This window comes from Annulohypoxylon truncatum (genome assembly GCF_022578515.1).
Source record: "Annulohypoxylon truncatum strain CBS 140777 unplaced genomic scaffold F4807scaffold_9, whole genome shotgun sequence".
NCBI lineage: Eukaryota > Fungi > Ascomycota > Sordariomycetes > Xylariales > Hypoxylaceae > Annulohypoxylon > Annulohypoxylon truncatum.
The window spans coordinates 137,474-153,784 of record NW_025953795.1 but is presented as its reverse complement, the minus strand read 5'-3'; the positions used below and the strand labels follow the sequence as shown (position 1 = coordinate 153,784).

The 16,311-nt window shown below is 47.4% G+C and overlaps 3 protein-coding genes across 3 annotated transcripts; all 3 read left to right on the top strand.

Annotated features, from left to right (window-relative positions):
* Positions 1–2,532: 2,532 nt before the first annotated feature.
* On the top strand, positions 2,533–4,587 carry F4807DRAFT_391480 (Di-copper centre-containing protein). The gene is made up of 3 exons (XM_047995909.1): positions 2,533–3,271; positions 3,348–3,510; positions 3,567–4,587. The coding sequence occupies exons 1-3, from the start codon at positions 3,075–3,077 to the stop codon at positions 4,365–4,367; spliced, it is 1,161 nt and encodes a 386-aa protein (XP_047856022.1). The 5' UTR covers positions 2,533–3,074; the 3' UTR covers positions 4,368–4,587.
* Positions 4,588–9,077: 4,490 nt separating this feature from the next.
* F4807DRAFT_391468 (MFS general substrate transporter) lies at positions 9,078–12,576 on the top strand. Its single transcript, XM_047995908.1, has 2 exons — positions 9,078–9,800; positions 9,857–12,576. The coding sequence occupies exons 1-2, from the start codon at positions 9,510–9,512 to the stop codon at positions 12,407–12,409; spliced, it is 2,844 nt and encodes a 947-aa protein (XP_047856021.1). The 5' UTR covers positions 9,078–9,509; the 3' UTR covers positions 12,410–12,576.
* Positions 12,577–13,439: 863 nt separating this feature from the next.
* On the top strand, positions 13,440–16,236 carry F4807DRAFT_417865 (MFS general substrate transporter). The gene is made up of 6 exons (XM_047997275.1): positions 13,440–13,970; positions 14,098–14,443; positions 14,505–14,577; positions 14,636–14,791; positions 14,847–15,170; positions 15,285–16,236. The coding sequence occupies exons 1-6, from the start codon at positions 13,688–13,690 to the stop codon at positions 15,897–15,899; spliced, it is 1,797 nt and encodes a 598-aa protein (XP_047856020.1). The 5' UTR covers positions 13,440–13,687; the 3' UTR covers positions 15,900–16,236.
* Positions 16,237–16,311: the final 75 nt, after the last annotated feature.

The following is a 16,311-nucleotide window of genomic DNA, read 5'->3' as shown; positions in this document are numbered from 1 at the left end:
GGTAGATTAAATAGATAGTTTGATAAGTCAAACACCCTAGTCGTGTTCCACCCCCATGTGGTCCACTTAAAAATCAAGGCCCCCTTCAACACTACAACAACTTCAAGATCACGTATCTCAACCAATTTTAGCTCAATTGACTCCTAACTAAGTAGAACCGACGATAATACAATCCTCCGCATCTGATTCGCTCGAGGGGTCCTCTAGCCCCCCCTCGGACTGAGAATCAGGGATTACAGGGGATACCTCTCCTAATTCAACCTTGACTTGATGCTGTGTTGCCCAAACATCCTCTATCCTTACAAACGTGTTATTAGGATCTTGTGTGACCCTACGACGCTTATTAGGCCTTGCTCTCTCCAGCTCTGCTTGTAGATATTCAATCTGGGATTCGTGGGTGGCGATTCTGACCGAAGCACTATCCAGGGCCTTATTTACCTTTTTGAACAAAAGACGGGCCGTTGGCTGGGTGTACACTGGATCCACGGAAGCAAGCTCTTTTGCCACGTTCTTCATAATCCTAGAATTGAAGGGGGTCTGGATGACAATAGAGGCTAAATCCCTAGTAAAATCGGGCCGGGGAGGCTCAGTGAAGTACGGAGAAGGCTCCGGGGTGGGGCTCCGGCCCGGCCGGAGCACCCACCGGCTGTTCAACGGCTTCTCTGGGTTCCGGGGAAAGATCCCGGTGGCCCTCCAGCCAGCCATGAGATTGTAAGGCTTCAGCCGTTCTTTCCTGGCCGCCTGGTAGGCTGTTAGGAATTCTCTCTTGCCAGGGTGGTTGTTGAAGAGCATCAAGCACGTGAGAGATAACTTACGGCGGTAGGTCCGTTTGAGAGCCGAGAAAACACCAAGGTCTAAAGGCTGTAACACGTGGGACGAATGGGGTGGGAGAAACACGATCCAGACCTTATTAGTCCAGCAGGTCCACATAAACTCTAAGGTGGTATGGCTGCCGTGGCCGTCGAGGATTAATAGCCGCCACTGCTCAGGGTCCTGGGGCTTAGTAGAAGGCAGGAAAATCTCCTTGAGCCACTGTAGGGCGATTGTATTGCTGGTCCAGCCGTTAGGTGACGTAATAAATCTCCAGCCTCGAAAACCTTCCTCGTCGTCGTCGGGAAACCACTGTTGTTGCACGTTTACCCCTGCAAATATAACGAGTGGATCTAGCACCCGAAGGTCACCGCTAATACACTCAACTATCGACGTCCAGGTCCTGCTCCCGGGGTCCTTCACGAGTAAAAATCGCTGGTAGGCATCACCAATCACGACGCCGTTGTCTCCAACCCCCTCCATTATCCCCATCTCGTCGGCGTTGTAGGAATGCTCGGGTGGGATGCTCGCCACCTGTGGCGAGCTCAACCTGCCGAAGAAAATCTCGATATTTTCAGGTGAAGCCCCGTTGGCTCGTTTATAATCAATCCTAGTAGCCCTGGCCATCTTAAGGTTCGGATTCCGAGCCACAAAGCGAGACTGCCAGTTCTTCCCGAGGGTAGCATCCGGGTTAAGCTCTCGCAGTATCTTCAGGGCCATCTCCCTGAAACGATACAACGGCGGAGCGTGGCCAAGGCGGCTCAACGAGATAGCCCATTCGGCTAGCTCTTGCTCCTGTTGCTTGGAGAGCTTCTGGAGACTCTCGTGATACTCTTCCCGTGTGTAACGGCCCGTTATTCGGCTCGTTAGGTAGGTACGGGAGATCTGGTTGTTTTGCGACGCACTGCGCAGGGACCTCCCCTCTAGGACTTGATCCAGCGCCTGCGCTGTACGGAATTGAGCTGCAAGAGTAGACATTTTAGAAAGGTGAGAAACTGAGGAATAAGATGGTATGTTCAATTTTGCAATTGGATTAGAATTGATTGAGCTATATAGGTAAGTTGTTTCGAACCTCGTCGCAGCTGCGTCTCATTTTGAGACTGGCCCACATGGGGGTGGAACACGACTAGGGTGTTTGACTTACCCAGCCACCATCGCATCACACTCTGTTTCGTATTTGTCTCTGACCATATCCTATGTTTACCAAATTTTGACTATCAACGGCCTTGCGATTCCTCTGGGGCTCAGTTTGGAGTGAACCTTTATGCCATTCATCACAATGAGGAAATTTTCCTAGATCCGTTCTCATTCAACCAGCAGCCTTGGATTCCTAGTGACGAGGATTCTAAAGGCACAATACGAGAGATGTCTTCTCTAGGGCAATTTCAGCTCTACGATGTCCTTACTTCATCCCATGATGGCCTGGTTTTGGTATTCCAGCCAAGGGACAACGTCAGCAAAGCATCTCGAATGGAATGAATCTAGCTTTCTATGGCAAAGGGCTATTCATGCTGCGCCGCCCCTCCAATATATGAAACATTGGCTTTTGATAGATCAACACATTCGGATATCTACGGACGTAGGATGCCGCCATCTCGGGACCGAGTTAAGCCACAATAGCTTTATGTATGATTGGGTACCACTTTAATGGGTATAGGTAGGATTTAATTCAGAATAACTACCGGTACTAACCTAGGTAACTTCCAATCTTATGCCTTTCTAGCTAGCATATCTGGATTAAATTAAGTATTTGTTTAGTAAACGAACTGCTTACTACATAATGGTGTTGGATCCGCTGCTCCGTATTAATTCTAGCTCCGGCAATGACTTCTTTCGGCTCTTCACCACCGTAAAATTCTGTGGTAGAGGACAATAGTCTTATTTGTTCTTAATAATCCACACCCGACCGATGCACAGAGGTGTCAATCCAATAAATATATCGACAGATTGTTCTTATGACTAGACTTACAGTTGCCACAAAACGACTTTGAATGCGGAACGTTATTTTAAATCTCTTCCTTCGGGTATCTCAATCTTATGAATTGGGAAGGAGGAGCGTCCGGCTGGAGGACCTCTATCTGGGTTGGCAACCACCTATGGATCGGATCCGGGACCGAGACATACCTAACTACACCATGGCTATATCTATACACATAGGCCGCTCTAGACTTAGTTTTACCATCGTCTTGTTCTACTTTTCTTGACATCCCTGTTGTTATTTGTTGAGGGTACTAGTCCATTTTCTCAACCAGACCTCAGCGACAATGCGTCTATATAGTATGGTTGCCACAATGGCATCAATGGCTCAGGTAGCGCTGTCAACCCCTTGTGTTGGAAACAGCAGTGGTATTCCTAAGCCGCTCGAGTTCAAGGAGTTGGAGAGTCGGTATCAAGCAAATATCCGAGCCTCTCTCGGCCTCGATGGATGCACAGAAAAAACGATTCGAATTCGCAAATCTTGGTCAGTGAACACGATAGCTTTCTCTTACGTCGGATGATTCATACAAACCCAAGCTAGACTCTAACATATGCACCAGGGACGACATTGATGCTGCAGCGAGGGCCGATTATGTCCGGGCTGTCAAGTGTTTAGCCGCAAAGCCAGCAACAGTCGATAAAACTCTCGCCCCCGGTGCTGTCAATCGTTTGGATGACTTTACCTACATCCATATAAATCAGACAAACATCGTACATATCTCTGTAAGAAATTATTTTGCCAAGGGATTGTAGGGGATTTATGCTAAGATATGTATCAGGGCTCATTCCTATCCTGGCACCGGATCTTCGTATGGCAAATGGAGGAGGCATTGCGCAACGAATGTGGATACAAGGGCACGATTCCGTATTGGGACCAAGCTCGCTTCTCCCAATATCCCACGAATTCTAAAGTATTTGACAACTCATCTTTTGGGGGCGATGGAGAATATCTCCCTAATGATCACGGCCCATACAACATCACAATTCCGGGACTCGCCGTCAACATGAGTATTGTACGACCTGCCGGAGCTGGGGGCGGTTGCGTACAGGATGGGCCTTTCGCAAACTTCCAAATCAGCCTCGGACCCACGGATAGACCATTTATCGATCCGACGAACAAGTTTGGCTACGAGCCGAATCCACGCTGCTTGAAACGCAATTTTGACTACCCATCTAGTACGGACTTCATGACATGGGAGAACGCGATCAAGATCGTTGGGGCATCTGACTTTGTAACGTTCTACTGGAACATGGAAAATACTTGGCATGTGAAGTCCCACCAGTTCCTTGGTAAGGATGGTCTCGATCTATTCACCTCACCTAACGACCCAATCTTCTACCTATTACACTCCCAAATCGACAGGCTCTGGGCTATCTGGCAAGGCCAAAACTTGGAGGAGCGCACGTTCGCGATCACTGGAAACCGTACCTTCTTCGGCATTCCACTCGATACTGCGCCGAACGTGCCACCCTCAAACGCTACGATCGAAGATATTATGGATTTAGGGCATGGATATAGACCCAAGATCAAAGATGGTATGCCTATGACCTATAGTGGAAGGTGCTATATGTATGAATAATTTGGCAAGATAAGTAGACTATACAATACCCCGAGATTCAACTTAAGTACCTAGGTAGGTACTCATTCAACAGGGAATTCACAGATGCATCAAAGATGAGAGTTGTTGATTATTCACGAGAATACATATTAATCCAGATATGGGCACTCTTCCTATTTCATGAAGGTAAATGTAAATATGTCACGGTTTAATTACCTACCTAATAATAACTTCTGAATAACCCACTTTCGAAAACATACCTACTAACAGTTACTACGACCCCTATCTTCCTTTTCCATAGGTAAACATCAATCCCATCACTGCCCTTTCACGAATTTGGCTCTGAGCTTGTAATAACCCCTAGATCAAGTTATCTGCCTATATAGGTACCTAGGTAGTATGTCGAGTAACGAAAATAGATAGCAAGTAGTGGTCTTTGTAATGTTCGAGCAAACGGTCAGTTTTCAGATAAACATGAATTTGGTGAGCCCGGTGATCCTTCAACGCAAGGAAAGATGCTTGCAACAGAGATTGCCACTCTCCGGCCTCCAATGTACCAGACCAATTAAATTGAATGTCATAGGTGTTAAATATATCCCGATGTGATACATATGTATAGAGGGTAGATGTCTCGACCTCGGATTCAGTAATCTTTCTAGCAATCTCCGCCCCAACTGCGTCTAAGTCATCGTTTATATCCTGCTGCTCTGGACTGGGGAAATAGGCGCCAAATACTATTGTGTCAACTGTGAGCGACTCGCCTGCCGCCGTTTCCGTGGTCTGTGACTTTTCGATTGGACGGGTTCTTGATATTGGCCCGTGATTCACTACCGGTTGTTCTTCTGGTATATAGAATGTGGGTTCGCCTTCTTCCGTCGCAAGATCCTCCGGGACAGGAGGCACCTTATGGTCCTTTTCAGTGGGCTGTAAGCTACTCATCTCTAATAGAGTCAAGTCGTAAATACTTTGGGTTTGAAGGAAGCGAAGAATGTGTAGAAGTCATAATATTTCAAGTTGCGTCAAATCAAGGTGAGCTACGCCCCTTTTATCGATACCTATATAGTTTGATGAAACCCAAATAGTCGGCAATTCATTACGTACGTTACTGTGGAACTATCTGGTTTAAATCTATAAGTTGCTATTTATTCACCTATCTCCTTAGATATATGCTCATAGAAACTTGCTTAGGTGCTACCTGCCACGGTCAAGTTTGTATACTTTTCCTAAGCCATCAAGAGAATGTTCACATTAAATTGTGAGCCTTTTGAAATAGTGAAAGTATCCCTTAGAAAAACATACAGCGTCACCCCCTTCGTGATCTAGTATGACACATTTATATGCAGTAGATTTTATTAACTATCATCATATCTAGGAGAAAATGACTCGCTAGAATGATTTCCATTAGTACGAATAGACATAAACCTTCGCAAATACAACGAAATCTCCAGGTGGTTTTATAGACCTTTTTCTTCGATAATTGCCAGTAAGCAAACGAGCTTAAAGCCGTTGATGAGTTATTAGAACGAGGTGCCTGCTTATAATAAAATCTTTCTAGGGAGAAGTCCAAGTTATCTACCTATGGTTCCCCATCTTTCACCCACACCTTCCTGATACAGCCTTTGCAAAGTCGCATTGCATCAATGCTATTATTGATAGCTTGCAATAGCTTAATTCAACGACAACTTGCTTCATTTTTTGTATTTGAAATTAATGTTGACCAATATCTTTTCCCCAGTTCTTTTATGGTGGTTCCGTATCAAACAATCTATGGAAGGAAAACACGACTTATATTAATTCAACTTTCCAACAACTCAACATAGGTACTTTAATACCTAATGAAGGTTTTCTTTATTAATCAATTCATGTTATATTCTAGCTTAAAAACAATAATGCGAATTAATCCAATGAGCTATAGATTTAAGAGTCTCAATATCTATCATATGGCTGGAGCTGGATACCTATGGTTCTACCTAATACTATTCAAGCTCTTGAAAATACACAGTTTATATTCTCACATATCAGACTAGAGATACTAGCACTGTTTTGTGACGCCTCCTCGTTCCTTCAGTATTGCGCTTTAACTAAGAACACGGGCAGCAATCAACACATACCGGAGGCTAGCCGATGGACTGATTTTCCGTATAGTCCTTTATTTATAAAGATCCTTACTTTTCTCGATTTTAGTATGCTTATTAGGGAGGTATATGATGATGTAAAAGACGTCTTATATGAGAGAAGTACCCATGGTCTCGATCGCTGCCCGTGTTCTTAGTTAAAGCGCAATACCGAAGGCACAAGGAGGCGTCACAAACCAGTGCTAGTAAGGGTCGCTTCTACTAGTATCAAGCATACCCATACCTAACTTAGGTAGGTACATAGTGCCCTGAGATGATCGCTAGCAGGCCCCTGGTATTCAAGATGAGCAAACTAAATGAATGAACCTTGTATCCAAAGGACTTCTTGAATCAGCGATATTGAATGGAGTGGGACTATGTATATCATTTGACGGGAAGCTAGTCACTTGCAAGAGCGTCTGACTCGTTTATCATATGAGTATCCAGGGGCAGAAACTATCATTGGAGGAAATATTTATGCGAATTTCCCCTTTTTCTAAAACAATCTATTCCAATCCTCTTCTATTCCCCTTTCGACTTAGAACTGAAGCAGAAAAACCAAGAAGAAGACTAGTATACGAATTACGGGTGGCTATCTCTTTGACTGGCAGTTGTCGCCAGCCAGGGATTAGGAGGCACAACACAACTTCACATGACCTGATGGACTAGACCCAGAATTATGGTACGTGGGTTTACATATATTTTTGCCTTGAGCCATCTGTACCAGCAGTGCTCTGAATCGAGCTTTTGTGGGTGCTTCATTGTATTTTGCCTCCCAACCCCTGACTGGCGACAACTGCCAGTTAAAGAGATAACGGCGACTCACGGACTATCCAGGCAATCAAGGCGTTGTCATCTTGACCGGAGCCTCGCACATTCATTAAATCCCGTGTATTCTTTGTTTGCTCCTATTCTGAAGTATGGGCGTCATGGTCTTCATTGGCCAAGTAGGCCTAGCTCCCAAACTAGCCTCTGACAAGAAATAGAGAGTCAAGTGGATGGATGCTGATAATCAATCGGCTCTAGTATTCTAGCCAATCAGCACAGGTGGGATTATAATACAATATTAGCAGGCGCTACACAATTTGCCATGAAGAAAATACCTCCTCTTGGTTGTGCAACGCAGTAAGAACAATGAATATTGAATACCGTCTACAAACTGCATTACCTATCTTGTACATAGGTAGATACCAACCTGACAGAGCATGGTTATTGGTACCGAGGGATTGGTACGCCGACGATTGAAATCATCCTTTGGCACTGTAAAATTTGGGTTGAATGAAGACTCGGAATCAGTCTCGGTAGGCATTCTATAATAAGCAGATAATCCGAGACATATTTTGAGACATCTATCTGGTTGTTGGGTTCGGGCTCTTTGTATGCGCGACTTTCGAACCCAGGGCTTGGGCTTTACGTTTCGGTAGCGGAAGGAGATGAGATTGCCTAAGCTGTTAGCCTACTCGCTTACATACGAAGAACATACGAAAAACAAAGGATCTTTATCGAGATCGGGGGAAGGAAAGAACATGAGATACACAAGATGCGCTAGACTAGACTCGACTCAGCCGAGCCGAGGCGAGTTATTTCAACTAAGCTCCAATCGTGGAAACAACCCTGGAACCTTGGAAACATTGAAAGCTTGAAAACGTTGGAATGTAACGTGAATCCGGGGGGCCAATCTGGGGTAAATAGGCATGGTCAAATGTGGGGAAGGACCTTAACCCCTGTCCGGTCCCAAGCAAGACAACGTCATTCAGCGGAAGCCCTGGAGCTAACAAAGTTTCCACTCTAGTACTCCTCAGTATCCATAGTACCCATAATACCCCGAGGTTAATCGAGGTTAATAGAGGATAATAGCGTTTAATAGCCAGGCTAGCGAGGTAGTTGCACCATAGTATTGACTTAGCGAGGGACAACTGGTTGTGCAGGAAGTCGCAGGTCGTCTCCAGCTTAACGAAATTTTTTCAATTTTCCATTAGTTACTAGTAAAATAGACCTAATAGCGGCAAATGAGAAGGATTCTCTATATGGATACATCCATTCCTCTTTCCAAGATTTTTACTGCCGTTTCTTCGTTTGCCATCATTTTCATTCGCATTCGTTCGCACCCGCATCCATTCGTCCTCCCCAATCTTCAACCACCACCTATACTCGCACAACCTACTACGCAAAAATAATGAAATAAAACCAAAATAATATAAAACGTATTACCGAAAAACAATAATACCAAGCTACCAGCAATCACCGACAATGTACCAGCCGAGGAGGGCCACAGTTGCGGCTTTTCTGGTCTGTTAGTTGTTGTTTAGCTGGTTCCTTTCACACACTCTCTCCCGATCGCACATCCACGTATACTTCTGCGCATCATACGCGGGCATCTACGGCACCTAAGCACTTGGCACACAAACAGCCTTTGTGCACGGTTTTCCATTTTCATCTCCCTATCGCCTCTCTTTCTCCCTCTCGTCCATCTCCGTTTCGGCCCTAATAAATTCTCATTACCTATGGCGGTCGCGGGGTAGGCGGTCTTGTCTGCCTCGTTATTCTGTACATGTACAATAGCTCAGCTCTCTCCTCACACTCACCGCTCCCAAGCATTTTCACTTTTGCCTTTTGCCTTTTGCCTCCTCATCGTTATCCTCGCTCGTCGATCATTTTCTCCATTCTTCTATGTGTTTGACCGACCTCCTACTTGGGCTTGGCTGAATTTGTTGCAACTAAGGAGCTGAAACTGAAGTTGACATCTTACCATTGCTATACCGTCGCTATCTCGACCCCGAGTTTGCTTACGGCCGTCCTCTCCCGGTCTGCGTCTTATACCTATACTTACACGGCACATCAACCACGAGCTAGCACAGTATAATTTAATTCATATTATATTACCCCCGTGTAGAATGATCACTTAGGAAGAACCATCGCCGCCTCATTCGGATATACTATACGGTTCACCTACACTCAAGCCCGTCGTCTCGTCTCCTCTAAGGAGCCGATACGTACTAATGGCCTTGCATAAGGTCTCTAGTCGTACCACGACATCACTGTATCGAAGATGTCGCCAAGCAATTTCCCCAACCGCGGTCCTACGATCATCGCTGTGACCTCCTGGACCCTCGCCCTAACCACTGTCGTCGTCGCTGCTAGGTTATTCTGTCGGATTCGTATTGTGCGATGTGTTACTTGGGACGACTACTTCATTATGGTTGCTTGGTGCATAGCTTTCGGGCTTACCCTTTCCATTGACATGGCTGCTGGTAAGGGACTTGGCCGTCATGATACGGATATCCCTGATCAAGATTGGGTTGCCCTGCGTAACTGCGAATATGCCTTTTCGGTATTATATGTAAGTTGAACGGATTTTATGAATCAGGCCTCTCAGTGAATCTAACCACACAGCAGAACCCAGCTTTGATGGCGACCAAGACATCCGTTCTAGTCTTCTACCTACGCTTATCCAAGAACACACAAAGGGTGATGCGGATAGCTTCATGGACCGTTCTAACTATCGTCAACGTAGCCGGAGCAGTCCTGACCTTTATCAACCTCTTCCAATGCCGTCCGGTCGCAGCAGCATACGATACGCTTACTGAACCGACATACTGCATTCCGTTGCTTACCCAATTCCTATGTTCAGCGCCCGTCAATGTTCTGACAGACCTCGCCGTATTAGCTTTACCATTACCCGTCCTTACTAGCATGAGACTACCACGACGACAAAAAATTATTTTGATTTTTACGTTTGCCCTGGGGGTATTTGTCACTGTAGTTGACGTCGTCAGGATCTATTACCTGGAGCAAGCCATTACTGTGACCTCTCCAACATTCGAGACTGAGAAAGGGCCGATTATCGGGCACTCGCCCGAGTTTGCTTGGAACGCATCACTCTCGCTCATGTGGTCGTCTCTCGAAGTCAATGTGGGCATAGTTTGTGCGTGCATTCCGACACTGAAACCACTCATCCGGCGCATCCTACCCTCCATGCTAGTCGACCCCAATGGAACTCGGGCATACGACAAAGGATCCTCGACGGATGGGAACGGGAGTTCTAATAATGCCCGACCGCCAACTGCTGGCCTCTTCACCGATGGCAACATTACACCACCTGCCCCGGTGCATGCCGGAACAAGGCAGGAGAGCCAAGTCTCTTCGATCGATTTCATGACCACGCCAGATATGGGCTTCGTTACTCATTCCCCAGACCCCCTTAACCGATCGCCAACTATTCTGACAAGCGCCACTGGGACCTTCTCCATGACGGAAAACTCGGTTTATTTCGGCTTCGTAAACATGCGTCGACCGAAAAGCATGATCAGAACCTCAGTTCGTGACTCCTTCAAGTATTGCACTGTGGTCATCATCCTATTCTTGCTCTGGGGATTTTCATACGGCATATTAAACCAGCTCAATAACGCGGTCTCTGCGGTCTCGGGCATGTCGACCGCCGAAACGATAGGGCTTTCGTCAATTTACTTTGGAGGGGGGTATTTACTCGGTCCGTTGCTTGTTGGCGAATGGATTCTGCGACTTGACGAACACTCCAGGTCCGGGAAGAAAACGAACGGTTCGGATCGTATCGGTGGCTACAGGGCAACATTCATAGTGGGGCTCTGCTTATATGGCGTGGGGACGATTATGTTTTGGCCTAGTGCTGTCCTTACTTCGTTCGCCGGTTTCATGGTCTGCAACTTCGTCGTCGGATTTGGCCTTTCGGTCATAGAGACCGGGGCTAACCCGTTTATCGTCTTCTGTGGCCCGATGGATTATGCAGAGATGAGACTCTGTCTAGCCCAGGGGATCCAGGCTGTCGCAACTGTTTTAAGTGGGCTTCTAGCTGAGAGAGTCTTCTTTACTAAGCTCGAAATGAATACTTCCACCACCAACACAAATCCGACGACGCTGCTGGACGTCCAGTGGACGTATTTAGCTATTACACTTCTGTGCGCGGCGCTGGCGCTCTTCTTTTATTACATGCCTTTACCGGAGGTCACCGACACCGAGATGGAGAACTCCACGCGATACCTCCCGGTCGACCCTAAAAAGCGAAGTTTCGGTGGATTACAACTTCGAACATGGACCTTAATACTGGCCGTTTTAGCCCAATGGGCCACCGTTGCCGGCCAAGAAAGCATGAGCATATTTTTTCAGAAAATTATCACGCCGAAAACTGCCATGCATGAAACCGACGGCCAGTCCATAGAATCATTACTTACTCCGAAAGGGCTTACTCTTTCTATTCCGAATTACCTATCAATCTCCCATACTGCTTTTGCTCTCTCGCGTTTTCTGGCGGCATACCTCGCCTTTTTATCTCCGACTCATCCAAAGGTCCCACAGCCACGTACGATATTAAGCATTACCACCGGACTTAGTATTCTCTGCGGTATCACAGTGGTAACCCTCCGTCCAGCGAACCCTAACCTGCTGGTAATCCCGGTAGTCCTTTTCTATTTCTTTGAAGGCCCCTTATGGCCTCTTATATTTGCCCTTGGACTTCGCGGGCAAGGCAAACGCACCAAACGAGCAGCGGCATATATCACCATGGGTGGTTCGGGGCCGGCGTTCTGGCCATTCGTGATATATGCGGTGACTCAGCGAGGTGGCAGCGTTCAGACGGCATTCGCTGTGGTCCCTGCTCTTTTCGTTCTAGCGGGATTCTTTTCCCTCTTTTTGGACTTGAAGAGAGATGCCCGAGCTTTGGTCGACGCTCGTGTCGGTGCTGAGAATCAGTCCAGAATACAGGATCGCGCTAATCGGGACATGGATCTTGACACTATCCTTGAAGCGCGGCGTCGAGCATCACTAGCTGGTCTACCAGCTGATAACGAGAAGACAGGCTTCTTCAAGAGGCTCTCAATTGCACTGGGCAAAGGCAGTAGTGCACTCCCTGCCCGAAAAGACTCGGACCCTCCGACTTCAGAGCACCGTGAGGCGAGCAGTGGAAGCCCTGGTTGAGATAAAGAGAGCTGTTGATACCTACCTAACCCTCGAATAAAGATCAATCACCCGGTTGTTAACTTGGATTCGCGCGACCTCCTCGGAATCAACAATGATCCTAATGATTTAGTAAAGAGTCATTGGCGGAGAGGCGGATTGAGAGGCACCATTCAGGCTCTACGACAGTGACGTCATTTTCACTTCCCGGCCTCGATTACCAGGATCTTCAATTCCAGTGGGTCCAATATGCTTACATAAAGCTCTTGGCCTTCTGTTTGCTTGAGACCTAGGTATGGCTTCGAGTCGTATCATACGATGCGTAGGGCCATCGTGACTCGATAATTCTGTCATGGTAACGGTAAGAGAGATCATTGTAAAATCATCTCGATTGATATTAATGCTGACTTGATACTAGCAGTTTGCTTTGAGAATGGGATGAAGAAACGTTTGATATCCACATATCTTAGCGAATAATTACGTTTGAAGACTGGTGGCACTTGATCCCCTACAACGTGGCTAAACATGTCAAGTCTCATGGCGTTCACGACGAGTCGAGTCACAGTTAGTGAAGATCTTCTTGTGCCGTTCCCACAACGAAAGAACGCAGAATAAACTAAACGTGTACTCGTGCCAAATCATTGCAGTACGGCGAGTGTAACTACTATGATATCACGCGTTACATTAATGGCGTTGAGGATCTTCATAGTCGTTTTCGGATGATACCCCAATATATGGTTAAATAAATATAAAACTTATAACGTAAATGGTTTATGAGAATACAGTGACCGGTTAAAGGAGTGCATTCCGAAGCGAGAACCGGAATTTTCGGTGTATCTCCGTACAGTATGTCCCACTAAAAGTTATGGGGACCTGAGAACGTGGAAAGCCCCCTTAATCAGATTACTGTTAGTATATGCACTTACTTAGGGATATCGTAGAAAAGGGGGGCCACTGTTGGTGAATAAGTTGTCGGACGCCGAGAATATGTAGAAAAGAGATCGGAATTTAGCTATCCTAGGCAGCCTAGGCTATTGTTGCAAGCTTACCAATCCAATCCTGTTAATGATGACCCCTTCCATCTTGGCTGCCCTTGTTCGTATTCTTCTTTTTCCAATTATCAATTCTATCATAGTTTCATTTTCTTATTCCTTTTCCCCCGTTATTAGAATCTAGACGAGGATGGAAGAGCAATAAGTCCTCATAATTGTACATTGGTAATTGAATCTGCATCCAAAAGCAATATTTGCGTAACGTAAATACCGTGGAACCGGGGGTCCCGGTATCATTAAAATCACCATGACATCTCAGGTTGAATCTTCTGGAGGTTCCCCTTCTAAAGATGGCCTAAGGGAGCCCATTGGTTCGAAAGATACTCCGTCCATAAATGACTCCGCCACGGAGGAGACGCCGCTCCTGCGGTCCGCGTCTGGTTCGGACATTATTGAGAGCATCTCGTCTGCGACCTCCGAGCCGTCTGAAGATGGTGATTCCCCTGATCTGGATACCCCGAATCAAAGGGTCAGCCGGGGCCGGGCCGTTGCTATCGTCTTGAGCGTCTACCTCTTGATCTTCCTGCAAGGTATCTACCTACCTACCTACCTACCTACCTACCTACCTACCTACCTACCTACCATCTAGCTAGGTGCCATGCTGCCTGGCCGCCCGAGCTCATAGATAGATCCCGGTATTAACTTCTTCCCGCGCAGCAACCAATATGTCGGGCATCACCATGGCGCAGTCAACCATAGCCGCGGACCTGGATTCGTACGAGAACGCGATGTGGTTCACGACCGCGTTCCTCGTGGCCATGTCCTCGTCGACGCCACTAGTCGGCAAGCTGGCGTCCATCTTCTCGCCTCGCAGCATGGTGCTGGTCGCCTCAGCGCTGTTCGCCCTCGGCTGCTTCGTCACGTCGCAGGCGCGCTCGTTCTCGGTCTTCATCCTGGGAAGAGTCATCACGGGCATGGGCGGAGGAGGGTCCACGGCCTTGGCCATTGTTCTTATCCTTGAACTGACGACGAAGAGGAAGAGGGGGCTATACGTTGGGCTGATGTAAGTACTTATCTAAGGACTCCGTCGATGAGAAATCATGTATACTGATTTCCACGGCTAGGAATGCTGGGTTCACCACAGGTGTCTCGTTGGGCGCCGTCGTCTTTGGCGGTCTCATATCCGTCACCGGCTGGGTATGAGTCCCTGCTGTCCCCTTGTACTCATGGCCTATTGACTCACAATACCGTTTAGAGAGCCCTCTTTTGGGCACAAGTTCCCCTAGCGTTGATCGCCGGGCTCGCGATTTACTTCAGCATCCCTGCCTCGTTTTCTTCGAGCCATCGTTCCAAAGAGGGTTCATTGCTCGCGAAGCTGAAGCGGATTGATTACCCCGGCGCCATATTCTTGGTAAGTCGATACTAGTATGGGTGGGTATACTCTCCGCACTACTAACCACGCGTAGACCAGTACCGTCGTTCTTTTTCTCTTCGGGTTGTCTAATAACATCCAAGTCATCCCGCTGCTTATCTCGTTAGTCACGCTCATCATATTCGTCCTGATCGAGTGCTACGTTGCCGCCGACCCCATCGTTCCGATTGCCGTCATTCGGAACCGTGGCGCCTTGCTGACTTGCCTTGCGCAACTCGGGTTTATGGCTGCGCGGTGGGCGGTGCTGTTCTATGCCCCTATCGCGGCCCTAGCAGTACGGGGTTTCCCACCGGCGGCAAGCGGCAGTATTCTCATCCCGACGAATCTTGGCTTCGGTTCCGGTGGGCTTCTCGTTGGCGTAAGTTCTCTTGTCCCCGTACCATATCCTACGCATACCTCCACTACTTTCGCCTATTATGGCGTCGAGTAGGGAAACCGTTAGTTTGTGACATGTCACTAACATGCACCTCAGTGGCTGCACATTCGCCGCGCCGGAAGCTTTTGGCTATCCTGCGTCGTGTCTTTTGTCCTCTTCGCCGCGAGCTTGTTCGTACTATCTCTGGCATCAACACCCGACGTCCCGATCGCGGTGTACGTCGTCGTCGTATTCCTCAACGGCCTCTTCACTGGCGCCGCGCTGAACTACACGCTCGCACACCTCCTGCACCTAACCCCGCCCGAGACCCACTACGTGGCGACGAGCTTGCTAGGCACGTTCAGAGGATTTGCCGGCAGCTTCGGCAGCGCCATCGGCGGAGGCATATTCGCCCGGACTCTGCGCGAATCGCTGGAGAAAGGGTTCGAGGGCATCGATGGTGATCCGGGCCGAGACCGCGCCGAGCTTATCCGGAAGCTGATCGGAAGTCCGGCGCTCGTGTATAATGGTGGACTTGGGGCCCGGGAACATGAGATTGCGGTGCAGGGATATGCCGGCGCGATAAAGGTTCTGTTCCAAGCTGCTGTGGTTCTATCCGTGATTGTCTTGGTCGTCCAAGCTGCTACGGGGTGGAAAGGGCCTGCGGATAAGGTGAAAGATTCGGGGGTTGAGGATGAGATTGATGGGGCTGGTGGGGATCAACGGCAGTAGGGTGTGGACTGCTGCAAGATCTGGTAATCTACCAAACCCTGCTTGAGATATGTAAAAATCCAGTCATTATAGACGGTTAGAGGCCTTGATTTAGAAATTTGGGTATAGTTGGTTTGATTTAGAGAAGAGGGTTAAATTCTACTTGGGGCAACCCCCTATTATTTAATACTAAGGTATGTTTGAGATCTATGATGTTAGGTACCTACATTTAATATGCACAGCACATGTAAGGGGCTAATATGGAGACTGCAGTCACAGATACTCAGATAAAATTCGTTATTCAATGTATATTTGCTATTATTTTACCTTATATGCATTTAATACTAGAAACAAAAGCTTTTTCTGTTGAAACAATTAAACACAACAAGCCTTCTAACTTTCAAGGGGAAAGAAAGTCTACGACAACTCAGAC